Raw genomic sequence first — 15,089 nt, forward strand, 5'->3', positions numbered from 1 at the left:
ACATCCAGGCACGTGAAGCTGCTCACCCTTTCCACTGCACACAGAGCGATAGAAGAACTTAGCGGGTCAGGCAGCATCTCGGAGGAAAATAAAGAGTTGACATTTTGAGCCAAGACCCTTTATCATATACAACCCTGAGACTCATTTGTTTGAGGGGATTCACATTAAATACAAATAACACAATATAATCAATGAAAAACCACACACAAGACAAACAACTAATGTGCAAAAGATAACAAACTGTGCAAATACATAAAAAAATACAAAGTTATAAATAATTAATAATTATTGAGAATATAAGATGAGGAGTCCTTGAAAGTGAGTCTGTGAAGAGTTGAGTGTGTATGAAGTTGCCGCCTGACCGCTCCTCTCTGCACATAAACTGCTTTTCCATAGAGCCCCACGTTTCTGGGAGTGCACATAACAGACAATCTCACCTGGTCCCTCAACACTACCTCTTTGGTCAAGAAAGCACAGCAGCGTCTCCACTTCCTGAGGAGAGTGAGATCCCCCCCCCCCCCCCATTCTAACCAATTTTTACAGGAGTACAATCCTGGACACAGGAATTACAATGCATCTGACACCAAGTCCCTGCTAAGCATTGCAAGGACTGCTGAGAAGATTATTGAGGTTTCTTTTCCACCCATCAGTAATATTTATCAGGAGCACTGCTTATACAAAGGCCCTGAGCAATGTCAATGATCCCTTCCAATGATCTGTCCATCCATCTCTTTGACACCCTACCATCAGGCAGGAGGTACCACAGCATCAGGACAGGAACTGTTAGGACAGAAACAGCCCCTTCCCCCAGGCCGTGAGACACTGAACTCCCTGCCACCACCCAGGTTTTACCACAAATGAAGCACCAGTAGCATGTTCTTGTGTCATAAAGGCACCTTATGATAAATGTCCATCTTCTGGCATATTGTGGGGGGGGGGGGGGGGCATAGTCAACAGCTTGTCCCAACATTCTTCACAGCACTATTTGTTGCTCTTGTTTTAAATTGCATTCGTGGGATTATGGTGATTGTTTGTGTTCATTTACTGTTATATTTTAGCTAAGGTTATTCAGTATGTGGATCCCCCCCTGACTGTAACTGGAGTGTGTAATAATCACCTCCCGTCGGTAGTGACTGAGTGGGTTCTGTCCCTGAGACATAGCGCCAGGCTATGCTAAATGAGTTTTCCTCATCTGTCATTATGGACCGAATGCTCGCCACGTTGGTGTCACAGCTTGGCACCTCCAACAGAATCCCTCCATTGTTGCCTCCCTGCACTAACCCAGCCCATCCACCTGCGGCCCCATCGCCTGGCCCTTGCCAAACAGCAGAGCTGTGGATCAAAGAGATGGCAGCGGCTGGCGTCATTGAGCCCCTGTCAGCTGGTGGGCAGCCTCAGTTGTGCAAGTTAGGAAGAAAAGCAGGTTTTGGCAGTTTTGGGTAGCCTACCACCATCTCATGATGTGAACCAGACCAACTCTAACCCACTGCCCAGAACTGATGACACCCTGGCTCGACCTGGTTCACCTCTCTTGATCTCGGCAATGGCTACTGGCAGGTTGAACTGGCCCTGGAGGCCCAGCCAAGACAGCCTTCACCCTTGGTCAAGGGCTGTGGCACTTCTGGGTAATGCCATTTGGCCTGGGTAATGCCCCAACCACATTCAAGAAACTGATGGAGAGAGTGCTGGCTCACATTCTGTGGAGTCACTGTGTCATCTATTTGGACGATCACCACCTCTTTTGCTGATGCTCTGCAGAACTTGGAAAGGTCTTTACGGCCGCCTGCCAGGCGAACCTGTGCCTCAGTCCTGGGAAATTCTGCCCGTTCTGCAGCCAGATGAAGTTCCTGGGGCACATGATGGGTGCAGAAGGAATAGTGATGGACCCTGAGAAGGTGTCGGCAGTCAAGGAATAGCCGAACCCTGTGACGTCTCCCAGCTTCACGGCTTCCTGGGGCTGGCATCGTACTACCATTCATACTATCATTCATACTACCATTCATACTATCATTCATACTACCATTCGTACTACCATTCGTACTACCATTCGTACTATCATTTATACTACCATTCGTACTATCATTCATACTACCATTCGTACTACCATTCGTACTATCATTCATACTATCATTCATACTACCATTCGTACTATCATTTATACTACCATTCATACTATCATTCATACTACCATTCATACTATCATTCATACTACCATTCGTACTACCATTCGTACTACCATTCGTACTATCATTTATACTACCATTCATATTACCATTCGTACTATCATTTATACTACCATTCGTACTACCATTCATACTACCATTCATACTATCATTCATACTACCATTCGTACTACCATTCATACTACCATTCGTACTACCATTCATACTACCATTCATACTATCATTTATACTACCATTCGTACTACCATTCATACTACCATTCATACTACCATTCATACTACCATTCATACTACCATTCATACTATCATTCATACTACCATTCGTACTATCATTCATACTACCATTCGTACTACCATTCATACTACCATTCGTACTATCATTCATACTACCATTCGTACTATCATTCATACTACCATTCGTACTATCATTCATACTATCATTTATACTACCATTCGTACTACCATTCATACTACCATTCATACTACCATTCGTACCTCCAGGAAGAAGAGTATCCCCTAAACTGGGAAGTCACTGGAAGGGGCTGGGAAAGGTGCCCATCCACATCTCGGGTGCGGTTGCCCGAGTGGTGCGAGGCACTGGGACCGGCTGGCATTGGGTCAGCCCTCGGCCACCACCGACTCAGCGAGGCTGCGGGGAGGGAGTGACACTCAGGGTGCCCTGTATCTTACCTCACCAAACAGTGCTTCCCCTGGGCTGGCTTCAGACATTCCCCCTCCCCTAGAACCCCAGGTGGCAGCATCACCCACCACTGGGACTCTTAGACTTTGTTGTGGGCTTGGGGGTTTCCAAGGATTGCTGATCCCTCAGGCAGGGTGGAGTGATGGGAGGGTGTGGTTGGCAGCTGGCCCCAGTGTTCCTGGTGGCCAGCACTACTTGTGAGATTATGGTGGGATGTTCAAATTAATTTATTGTTACATTTTAGCTCGGGTTATACAATTATTCGCCTGTGTATTTGTGGGTAATGCTGACTGTAAATGGGTATTTGATCATCACCTCCCTGTCTGTATGAGTCTGAGCAATTCTCTTCCCAGGATGCCTGGTCTGTTATTAACCTTATGCAATAAAAACGGCTATTGGGTTAAACGAGCTTTTCTCGTCTGTCATCATGGACCAAATGCTCGCCAAACTATATTAAATTATTTATTAAGTTATTTGTGGTAATATTGCTTTGTGTGAGGTTATATGAACAGTGTGGCGCACCTTAATTGTTTCATTTGGCGGTATACATGTTGAATGACAATAAACTTGAATTTCTGGGGAGCCCAGAAACAATTTTTAATCTACCCCTGTCCACGCGCTCCTTAATAAAACTTTTAACCAATCACTGTTCACCAGGCGGTCAATTAAGCGCCTTTTGACCAATCCTTGTCCAACTGGGTGAATTTATCGCATGGCTCCGCCTTTTAAACAACTTCTTTCCAATCACAGCTACCAGAGACTCTGCCTTCTCGGGACCTTTAAATTTTGTAACCAATGAGATCTCCGTTCTACTGCTCCTGCGTTACACCCTATTCAGGTGCGCGAGTCCATTGGGCATACGACATCCAATCAGAGGCGTGGGAGTCGGTGATTGGCCAGGGGTGGGCGGGGAAGACTAGCCGCGGGAGTGCCGCTCTTGGCTGTCAGGCGCCAGTATGCCCGAGGTCTCGCCGGCCACCATGCAGAGTGGCGATGGCGGGCCGGGTTAAAACCATGGGCCGGGCGCTGGAGGACCTGAGTCGGGACTCTGGCTATGGTGGCACCGCTGATTCGCTGCATTCGTCCAGCCTGTCGCTGAGCTCGGAGCCCGCGGCCGCCGCCGCCGCCGCCGCCGCCCACGAGTTCAAGCCGGGAGAGGTGGAGGGGAACGCGGCGGGTGGGCTGGGCGGCGGCGAGGGGTTGGAGTACGGCCAGCTCCCCGAGTTGGATCAGCCGCCCTGGGACCTGCAGCAGCTACAGGCCGCCCTGAGCCGCCAACACCCATCGGGCCACTGGCCGCGCCACTCGCTGCTCTACCTGTCCCGCCTGCTGGGCCGACCGCTTCTCCGCCTGGCCGGCGAGGCCCAGCGTCTGAGCCGCCGCTTCGCCCGGTGCGGCGGTCCCGAAGTCCGCAGCGCCCTGCGCATCGTTTTGCCCCGGCCACTCGCCCGTCGCTGCCTCTCGGCCGGTCTAGCCGCTCTCTCCCTGCACAGCATGGGCAGCGCCCGCGGGTTCGCCCTCGGTACCTCAGCGCGCTGTGGCCTCGCCCTCTCCGTCGGTCGCTTCTTCCGCTGGATGCTCGACAGTCGTCTGGCCCCGCGCCTCCATCCGCACGCCGCGGTCTACCTGGCCGCTGCGATCGAGAGCCTGCTGCTAGAGCTGGGTGCCCGCCTCACCCCTCCGCCTGGCACCGAGCCCGGAACTGGACCCAGCCCCGCCATCACCCCTCAACAGATGGAGCGTTCCCTCGGCAGTCAGCCCGATCTGCGGGGTCTCTGCGAACCGCATCGCTACCTCGACTGCGTCCACACGGCTCTCGGTGAGTGCCCGCCACCGGCCGTTGGTGGTGGGTGAGACTGGGGTGGGGTCCCAGAGTCGCGGCACAGTCTATCCTAGGGCTAGAGTTCGTGGGGAGACTCGGGGTATGCGGGCGACGGGGTGTTGAGTGGTCTGTGATGGATGGGACCGCGAATCCTGAGCCTGATCTGGGGCTGTGGGCGACGGAGACGGAGTCTAGGATATGTGGGGCCATGGGAAGTCCTATTGGAGCAGCCTGCTCTGGAGGTTATGGGATGACCTGGGCGAGGGCGGCTGGTTTGTTTTGGGCTGTTCTCAGGTTGCTAGCCTACACGAAGGGGGTAGATGCTGGCGGATGATAGAAAAGTGGAGGTCATGTGAGGGGCATTGAGGCAGAGGAACTCGGGGACTTGGACTGTTCCTTTCTGTGACTGTTTTTTCTGCTGTCGAAACCATATGTGCTATGTGTAGCGAACTGTGAGCATTTGGTAATAGTTTGCACCTTTGCCCCCGGAGCAGGCTGCTTCGCTTGGCTGTAATAGTTGAATAATGAGTAAATTTGAACTTGAGGACGGGATAGAAGACGTCTTACCAAGGTACTATGTGTTGTGAAAGTTGCATACAAGATGTGTTTAACAGCTGAGACTGGGCCGTGATGTTCACAGAGTCGTGCTATGTCAGATGGCAGTGAGGAGTGAGTGATAGTTAAGAGTTGAAAAGTTTGCGGCCCTTCAAGGGCCGGAATGAGACGGCAGGAGCGCTGTACGCAGCTTTCCTGACGGGATGTCGGGGAGTGACTGACCATTCGCTGGGCTCGTTGCAGGGACGGAGGGGGAGGAGCTCGCTATCTGGCTGCGTGAAATGGGAAAGGTGAAGCCATATTCTGGTTTTGTTCTCAAGCCTATCTCCCTTCCTGGGCACAGGCTGACAACCGGAGTCCTCTGTCCTGGGACAGTCTTTCAGGGTGAAGCCCATTGAAGATCCTTCCTCCTTTTGCAGCCAGGCCTGGCACTGTCCCCGGTTATTGGTTACAAACTTGTATGACCTCTAGTTTGTTTTCCTGCAGTCGGACAGTGCAAAGAAAAAATTGTTCATTACAAAATAAATCTACTGTTAATTCTCAGAAAAATTCTTACAAGATAGTTGAATACTCCTCTTCCCTGAGGGAAGGCAGGGAGATCTCCAGTGTTCCTGACAACTGTACTCCTGGGAAGTACATCCAGCTGCAGCTACTAGCAATCCACATTATGGAGTTGGAACTGGATGAACTCCGGACCATTTGAGAGGCTAAATGGTTAATAGATAGGACATAGAGGTAGTTACACCCAAGGTGCAGGACACAGGAAAATGGGTGACAGTCAGGGAGGGAAAAGGGTTTAAGGAGCAGGTGCAGAGTGCCCCTGTGGCCAACCCCCTCAATAACAGAATCAGGTTTAATATCACTGGCACATGTTAAATTTGTTAACTTTGCTGTAGTAATACAATGCAATACGTGATTAAAAATTGAATTACAGTATGTGTCTTAAATAGTTAATTTTTATTTTTGCACTAATTTAAGTCGTGTCCATTCAGGAATTGGATGGCAGAGGGGAAGAAGCTGTTCCAGAATTGCTAAATGTATACCTTCATGCTTCTGTACCTCCTTCCTTTTTTTTAAACTTACATTTATTTTTTATTTTTTTACCTCCTTCCTGACAGTAACAATGAGAAGAGAGCACATCAGGAATGGTGGAGGGTGTGTAATAATTGATGTCGCTTCTTTGAGCTGCTGCTCCTTAATGTCCTTGATGTGTTTTAGGAGACAAATCAAATCTCAAACTCTGAAATATAGGCAAAGTCTTTCCTTTTTAACTGCACCAAAATATTGTGAGCAGGTACATCACTGCTGCTTTCCTGCAGCAGTGTTCCTTGTAGCTATCCTCAGTGGATGGGAGGGCTTTACCTGTGTGTTCACTACTTTTTGTAGGATTTTCTGTTAAAGTTTTAGCTCTGTGGATGCAGGAAAGAAACTCGGATGGTAGTTTGCTCCCAGGTGCCGGGGTCCGGGATGTTTCAGATTGTGTCCAAGATATCCTGTGGTGGAAGGGAGAACAGCCAGAGGTCTGGTACCAATATGTACCACATGACATAGGTAGGAAAAGGGAAGAGGTTCTGAAAAAATACTACATGGAGTTAGGAAGGAAGTTGAGAAGTATGACCACAAAGGTAGTAATCTCGGGATTACTGCCTGTGCCACGCCACAGTGAGTAGAGGAATAAAATGAGGTGGAGGATAAATGTGTGGCTGAGGGATTGGAGCAGGGGGCAGGGATTCAGATTTCTGTATCATTGGGACCTCTTTTGGGGCAGGTGTGACCTGTACAAAAAGGACAGGTTACACTTGAATCCCAGGAGAACCAATATCCTGGTGGGGAGGTTTGCTAAGGCTACTGGGGAGAGTTTAAACTAGAATTTTTGGGGGGTGGGAACCATACTGAAGAGACTGGAGAAGAGGCAATTGGCTCACAAATAGAGAAAGATTGGAGGCAGTGCGAGAGGGAGGATAGGCAGGTGATAGAGAAGGGATGTGCTCAGACCGAAGGTTTGAGATGTGTCTATTTTAATGCAAGGAGTGTTGTGAACAAAGCAGATGAGCTTAGAGCATGGATCAGTACTTGGAGCTATGATGTACTGGCCATTACAGAGACTTGGATGGCTCAGGGACAAGATTGGTTACTTCAAGTGCTGGGTTTTAGATGTTTCAGAAAGGACAGGGAGGGAGACAAAAGAGGTGGGGCATGGCACTGTTGATCAGAGATAGTGTCACGGCTGCAGCAAAGGTGGACACCATGGAGGGATTGTCTACGGAGTCTCTGTGGGTGGAGGTTAGGAACAGGAAAGGGTCAATAACTCTTGGGTGGTTTTTTTATAGGCTGCCCAATAATAACAAGGATATCGAGGAGTAGATGGGGAAACAAATCCTGGAAAAGTGTAATAATAACAGAGTTGTTGTGTTGGGAGATTTTAATTTTAATTTCCCAAGTATAGATTGGCATCTCCCTAGAGCGAGGGGTTTAGATGGAGTGGAGTTTGTTAGGAGTGTTCAGGAAGCTTTCTTGACACAATATGTAGATAAGCCTACAAGAGGAGAGGCTGTACTTGATTTGGTATTGGGAAATGAACCTGGTCAGATGTCAGATCTCTCAGTGGGAGAGCATTTTGGAGATAGTGATCATAATTCTATCTCTTTCACAATAGCACTGGAGAGAGATAGGAACAGACAAGTTAGAAAAGCATTTAATTGGAGTAAGGGGAATTATGAGCCAATCAGGCAGGAAATTGGAAACTTAAATTGGGAACAGATATTCTCAGGGAAAAGTACAGAAGAAATATGGCAAATGTTCTGGGGATATTTGTGTGGAGTTCTGTATAGGTACATTCCAATGAGACAGGGAAGTTATGGTAGGGTACGGGAACTGTGGTGTACGAAGGCGGTAATAAATCTAGTCAAGAACAAGAGCTTGCAAAAGGTTCAGAGAGCTATGTAATATTAGCGATCTAGAAGCTTATAAGGCTAACAGGCAGGAGCTTGAAAAGGAAATTAGGAGAGCCAGAAAGGGCCATGAGAAGGCCTTAGCAGACAGGATTTAGGAAAACACCAAGGCATTCTACAAGAAGAGCAAGAGGATAAGATGTGAAAGAATAGGACCTATCAAGTGTGACAGTGGAAAAGTGAGTATGGAACTGGAGGAAATAGCAGAGGTACTTAATGAATACTTTACTTCAGTATTCACTATGGAAAAGGATCTTGGTGATTGTAGTGCTGACTTACAGCAGACTGAAAAGCTTGAGCATGTAGATATTAAGAAAGAACATGTGCTGGAGCTTTTGGAAAGTATCAAGTTGGATAAGTCACCGGGACCGGATGGGATGTACCCCAGACTACTGTGGGAGGTGAGGGAGGAGATTGCTGAGCCTCTGGCGATGATCTTTGAATCATCAATGGGGACGAGAAAGGTTCTGGAGGATGTGAGGGTTGCGGATGTTGTTCCTTTATTCAAGAAAGGGAGCCCAGGAAATTATAGACCAGTGAGTCTTCCATCAGTGGTTGGTAAGTTAATGGGGAGGCTCCTGAGAGGCAGGATTTATAGAGGAATAATATGATTAGGAATAGTCAGCATGGCTTTGTCAAGGGCAGGTCGTGCCTGAGGAGCCTGATTCAATTTTTTGAGGATGTGACTAAACACATTGATGAAGGTAGAGCGGTAGATGTAGTGTATATGGATTTCAGCAAGGCATTTGATAAGGTACCCCTTGCAAGGCTTATTGAGAAAGTAAGGAAGCATGGGATCCGAGGGGACCTTGCTTTGTGGATCCAGAATTGGCTTGCCCACAGAAGGAAAAGAGTGGTTGTAGACTGGTCATATTCTACATGGAGGTTGGTGACCAGTGGAGTGCCTCAGGGATCTGTTCTGGGACCCTTACTCTTTGTGATTTTTATAAATGACCTGGATGAGAAAGTGGAGGGATGGGTTCGTAAACTTGCTGATGACACAAAGGTTGGGGGTGTTGTGGATAGTGTGGAGGGCTGTCAAGGGTTACGGCGGGGCATTGATAGGATGCAAAACTGGGTTGAGAAGTGGCAGATGGAGTTCAACCCAGAGGTGTGAAATGGTTTGTTTTGGTAGGTCAAATATGATGGCAGAATATAGTATTAATGGCAAGTCTCTTGGCAGTGTGGAGGATCAGAAGGATCTTGGGGTCCGAGTCCATAGGACACTCAAAGCAGCTGTGCATGTTGACTCTGTGGTTAAGACGGTGCATTGGCCTTCATCAATCGTGGAATTGAACTTAGGAGCTGAGAGGTAATGTTGCAGCTATATAGGACCCTGATCAGACCCCACTTGGAGTACTGTGCTCAGTTCTGGTCGCCTCACTACAGGAAGGATGTGGATGCCATAGAAAGGATGCAGAGGAGGTTGACAAGGATTTTGCCTGGATTGGGGAGCATGCCTTATGAAAACAGGTTGAGTGAACTTGGCCTTTTCTCCTTGGAGTGACGGAAGATGAGAGGTGATCTGATAGAGGTGTACAAGATGATGAGAGGCATTGTTTGGGTGAATAGTCAGAGGCTTTTCCCCAGGGCTGAAATAGTTGCTACAAGAGGACACAGGTTTAAAGTGCTGGGGAGTAGGTACAGAGGAGATGTCAGGGGTAAGTTTTTATTCAGAGTGGTGAGTGTGTGGAATGGGCTGCCGGCAATAGTGGTGGAGGCAGATATGATAGGTTTTTTAAGAGACTTTTGGATAGGTACATGGAGCTTAGTAAAATAGAGGGCTATGGGTAAGCCTAGTAATTTCTAAGGTAGGGACATGTTCGGCAGAACTTTGTGGGCCGAAGGGCCTGTACTGTGCTGTAGATTTTCTATGTTCCTGTCATGCTGAATCTCTGCCAACTCCTAAGGAAGCAGAGTCACTGACGTGCTTTCTTTGTAATTGCACTTGCATACTGGGCCCAGAACAGGTCCTCTGAAATAATACCTAGGAATTTAAAGTTGCTGACCCTCTCCACCTCTGATCCTCCAATGAGGACTGGCTCATGGACCTCTGGTTTCCTCCTGCTGAGGACAATAATCAGTTCCTTGGTCTTGCTGACGTTGAATGAAAGGTTGTTGTTGTGGCATCACTCAGCAAGCTTTTCAATCTCCCTCCTACATGCTGATTCGTCACCTCCTCTGATCTTCTGATCCTGTATCCTCCCGGCCGGTTTGTGAGTCTGTGATATGTAGAGCTCAGTCAGAATCTGGTTTATTATCACCAATGTATTGTGTGTTGTGAAAGTTGTTTTCTGGTAGAAGTCCATTACAATGACTATCATTTACAATAGGAATATGAAATAAGTAACAGATAAAGAATAAAAATAACAAGTTATAAATGTGATTCTGCAGGAGATGGAAATCCAGAGCAACACACCCAAACTGCTGGAGGAACTCAGCAGGTCAGACAGCATCGATCAGGCCCAAAACATGAACTGTTTCTTCCCCACCATATATGCTGCCTGACTTACTAAGTTCTAAAAATCACAAGCAAGCGTTCATAGGCTCGTGAACTGTTCAGAAATTTGAGGTGGGTGGGGGGATATTGATTGTACCTCCTCCCTGGTGGTAGTAATGAGAAGGGGGTATGTCATGGAATGTTGGGGTCCTTCTGAATGTTGCCTTCTTGGGGCATCACCTTTTGAAGAAGTCCTTGATGGTGGTTTGGGTTTTGGGCATTCTGGATGATTGGTGTCCCAGGTGCATACTGACACTGCTGAGGCACCAGATGTTGGGCAGGAATCCCCACACTGGCTATTGGTGTTAACTCAAGCAAAGACATTTTCCAGCACTTAATTATTTAACAGGTAGTTTGAGAGGTCCACAGCAACAGTATATTATAAAGGTATTTACAAAGAGCTGGGAGCTGCTTATTTGGGACAACTCTGAAAGGACAAAAACTCTTCATTTTCTTTCCTAGTCACTTCTGGCTCTCCAAGATGAGCCTATGGTCGACTCCATTACTCAGCGCCGATTAAAGCGTCAAGATTAAAGTAGTCGAGGGCGAGCGGTAAACAAACTGGTGTTCAGTGCTGCCGGCCTGCATTTGAGCAGTCTCCCTCTCCTTGCTGGAGTCTTGGGTCCCACATTACCAGGTTGTTGCCCTGCAGCCCATGAGCTTCTCACACTTCAGCACTGAACTGACTCTGCAGTTCATTGGGCTCCTGGGCTGGTTTTACTCACGTCATGGACTTTGTGGCTGTACATTCACTTTATGAGACTCTGTAGTTCATGTTCCATGTGTTTTTGTTACTTTTAATATGATAGTCCGCTTTACCTAATTGCATATCTAGGGGTCTCTTGTATTCTTAGTGAATTCTAGTGTTTTTGTTTTGTGTGCACCTGCAAGAAGATGAATCTCAAGGTTTTATATCATAAACATGCTTTGATTTAAAAATTTGAACTTTGAAACCCGAATGCTTGAAACTGCAGTGAGCAAAATAGTTCTAAAATGTCTTGCTTGCTTCTCACCAACTCAGTGACAAACCACTGCTTTTGAACAACTGACACTGAATTCCTCCAGCATTTTGTGTGTTGCTTAGGATTGTTGAGGGGTTGGCATGGACTCAGTGGGCTGAAGGGCCTAATGAAATGTCTAATGATTTGGTGATCTCAGATGCAGTAATCTGGTTAATTCTCACAGGCTCAGCAAGTATTTCCATTTAAAGTCGATGAGGGACAGACAGCAACTCTGGTCTCGCTTGTGATGTTGGTATCCTGTGAGTGAATAAAGGAGGATGTACTTGTAGTAAAAACTTTGGTCAGCCCTACCAGGAGAAATTTTCTCTCATCTTCTCTGGAACTAGGGATTATGGTTTAAAAGTAGTGTCACCAATTTAAGAGCGAGGCAAACTTTGAGGATCGTGGGTCTTCTACACCCTCTCCATAGCTTCCACATCCTTCCTGTTGTGAGGCAACAAGAACTGAGCACAGTACTCCAAGTCCGGTCTGAGCAGGCTCCTATATAGCTGCAACATTACCTCTTAGCTCCTAAATTCAATTCTACGATTGATGAAGGCCAATTGGGAATTGGAGCTGGAGTGAGAGTGTTTGTGGAGGGGGGGGGGGGAGTAAACAGCTGTAATTTTGGGTTGAGATCCTTCATCAGGACCTGGCTTCAGCCTCCCTTCCAGTCTCAGCTCCATGTTAACTTTTACTCCTAGAGGTGGTATCAGTATTTAGTTGAACAATTATTATTATTAGGGAAATTAGTTCAGGTTTTGCTGTTGTGGCTCCAGTCTAGACAACTCAGGGTGATAGAGCTGGAGCTGTCATGTGTTGGATACATTACTAAGCCGCTTGAATAGACCCTCTATTGGTCGGGATCAACCATGGATATTGTGTTCTAGCTGGCTATATGCAAGTCAGGGCAGTGTGATATGGATATCATACTGTCAGCGTTGAACACAATGTAGGTCTGCTTTAGGGACTCCAGCTCCGGATTTTTCCTCCGGGTTTATTCCCACTGCCTTCCCCATGAGTGGGTTTAGCAGCAAAGTTCAAGGTTTCCTTCCCCTAGATGAGCTGCCAGCCATTACCCATCTGCCTGAAATGCTGCTTGCCACTGAGACACCACCTCCGTTTAATTGGGTGTGAAGCCAACAGGCTCTTTTCACAGGCACTGGCCCTCTGCATCTTTGGAGTAGAGGATTCAGTTGGTGAAAGGCAATTTTGTTTGAATTGAGTAACAAGGCTGATGGATAAGAGTGTTTAATCTTTCTAAAACCAGGCTCTCGAGTGATATTTCCCCTCTGATCTTTCGACAGTAGCTGAGGTGTTCATATCTCATTATAGCTCAGTGAAACTGCTCTGTGAGGTTAGGTGAGCGACTGGGACTGTTTCTCATGCATGGATTGATCCTGAGGCTTTGGCACAGAAGAAAAAGTAGAAACATTTTGTAAACTAACCCTCAACACCAGGCAAATGAAGGAACACACACTAAATGCTGGTGGAGATCTGCAGGCCAGGCAGCTTTTGTGGAAAGAGTATAGTTTCATGCTGAGACCCTTCAGCAGGACTGCTAAAGGGTTTATCCCCGAAACGTTTTTCTTTTTCCATGAATGCTGCCTGGCCTGCTGAGTTCCTCCAGCATTTTGTGTGTTGCTCGGATTTCCAACATCTGTACATGTCCTCTTGTAAGTGAAAAGATGAAGGGAATGGTGGGAGGTTGAAGTAATGTTTTAATATGGCCACTTACAAATTGTTAAACTACAGATCAGAACTCAGTGTCAATTTCAGGTTTATTTTTATTTACTTAGAGAGGCAGCATGCACCAGCCCTTCCAGCCCAATGACTGTACCGCCTAACAACCTACCTATTTAACCTGAGCCTAATCACAGGATAATTTACAATGATTAATTAATCCACATGTAGGAGGGAACTAGACCACCTAGAGGACCCCCACATACACTCAGGAAGAACATAGAACTTGGTTAGAGGATGCCAGAATTGAACTCCAAACTGGAACACCATGGCTGTAAGTGTCATGCTAACTGCTATGTCACCATAGTGCCCCAAGTTACTGGGGTTTAACATCTGTTCTTGCTCCTACCACCATGTGTGTTGTTAGTTCTGAGGGAGGTTCTGGTTTGACTGCTGGAGTCCAGACCCCTGATCCTCACCATTGGTTAGTTGCCTGGGTCACTGGTGTCTTTGGGATGGAACAGTAATAATGTTAAAATCCTGTGGTCCCACTGTTGGCAGATTCTTGCAGATCACAGTCTAATGTGATGCCTTAGTCACTGAGTTGTGCTTTGCCAAAATATCCCTTTCTCCCCACTTTGTCCCAATTTAGCCAGATGTTTACAACTCCTCAGTGTTAAGTTGAAGTTTTACTATGTAAGCCCCTCGCCCCTCCTGGGGCGAAGACCACCAACAGCAGCTCAACAGAGTCCTTGGAGCTTCTTTAGGTTTTCACAGAATGGGGTTGCTTGCCCCATGTCCAACCCTCTTCCTTTCACAGCTGTGGCTGAGTTGAATTGAAGTTTTGTGCAAGATTTATTGCATTAACACCAGGTAGTTTAACTCTACATTGCTGTATTAATTTGTCTTTATATTTATTTGATGGTCATGTGGTTTTCTAAATACTCCACTTGCTGTTTCTGTAAAACAGCAGCAGATGTGTAGACAGATTAGACCGCATCTAAGGAGGACATCAGACATTGATGTTAATCATTTCTCATTTCTTCCCCCGAGCATCTATTCACTGAATCCCCAGCCCATGCCATCCAAAGCTAACTAGCAATTGGAGTAGTGGTTAGCTAGGCACTATTGCAGCTTGGGGTGCTCCAGGCTTTGGAGTTCAATTCTGGCGCCGTCTGTAAAGAGAATCGGAATTGGGTTTATATCATCGGCATATGTCATGAAATTTGTTGCTTTACAGCAAGCATACATTGTGATACATAATACTAAAGACTATAAATTACAATGTATAAAAAGATTAAATAAGTAGTGTAAAAAGAGGTTGGTATATTCTCCCCGTGAGTGCATGAGTTTCCACTGGGTGCTCGGGTTTCCTCCCACAGTCCAAAGATGTACTAGTTAGTAGGTTAGTTGGTTAATGTAAATTCTGTGAGTAGACTCAGGTTGTCACCGAGTTGCTTGGTGGGCCAGAAGGGCCTGTTCCATGCTGTATCACTAAATAACTCACCCATCCTGGTGACGAGTACAGGACCAGCTGAGGCTTAGGTGATCTGCCTGATGACCCAAAGGAAAGGTGTAGACTGGGAATGGTGTGAAGATGGTTGGTGGCAGTTGTCTATAGGCCTCGTTCTTTTGGTAATGTCGCCATCAGCAGGAAACTAGAGGTTGGTTGTTAACAAGAGTACCACAGGATTA

The 15,089-nt window shown here is 46.9% G+C and overlaps 1 protein-coding gene across 5 annotated transcripts in view; it reads left to right on the forward strand.

Moving 5' to 3' along the window:
• The first annotated feature begins 3,771 nt into the window (after positions 1-3,771).
• Positions 3,772-15,089, forward strand: part of btbd11b (BTB (POZ) domain containing 11b) — a 176,078-nt gene continuing 164,760 nt past the window's right edge. For 2 of the 5 annotated variants that reach the window (XM_059978598.1, XM_059978600.1), the window contains exon 1: positions 3,772-4,701. In XM_059978598.1, coding sequence (XP_059834581.1) covers positions 3,876-4,701 — 826 coding nt within the window. In that variant the 5' untranslated portion in view covers positions 3,772-3,875. Of the gene's footprint in view, positions 4,702-4,813; positions 5,276-15,089 lie in introns of those variants that run through there. The other 3 variants (XM_059978597.1, XM_059978599.1, XM_059978601.1) reach the window with 2 other exon arrangements.

Source organism: Hypanus sabinus, chromosome 8 (genome assembly GCF_030144855.1).
Source record: "Hypanus sabinus isolate sHypSab1 chromosome 8, sHypSab1.hap1, whole genome shotgun sequence".
Lineage (NCBI taxonomy): Eukaryota > Metazoa > Chordata > Chondrichthyes > Myliobatiformes > Dasyatidae > Hypanus > Hypanus sabinus.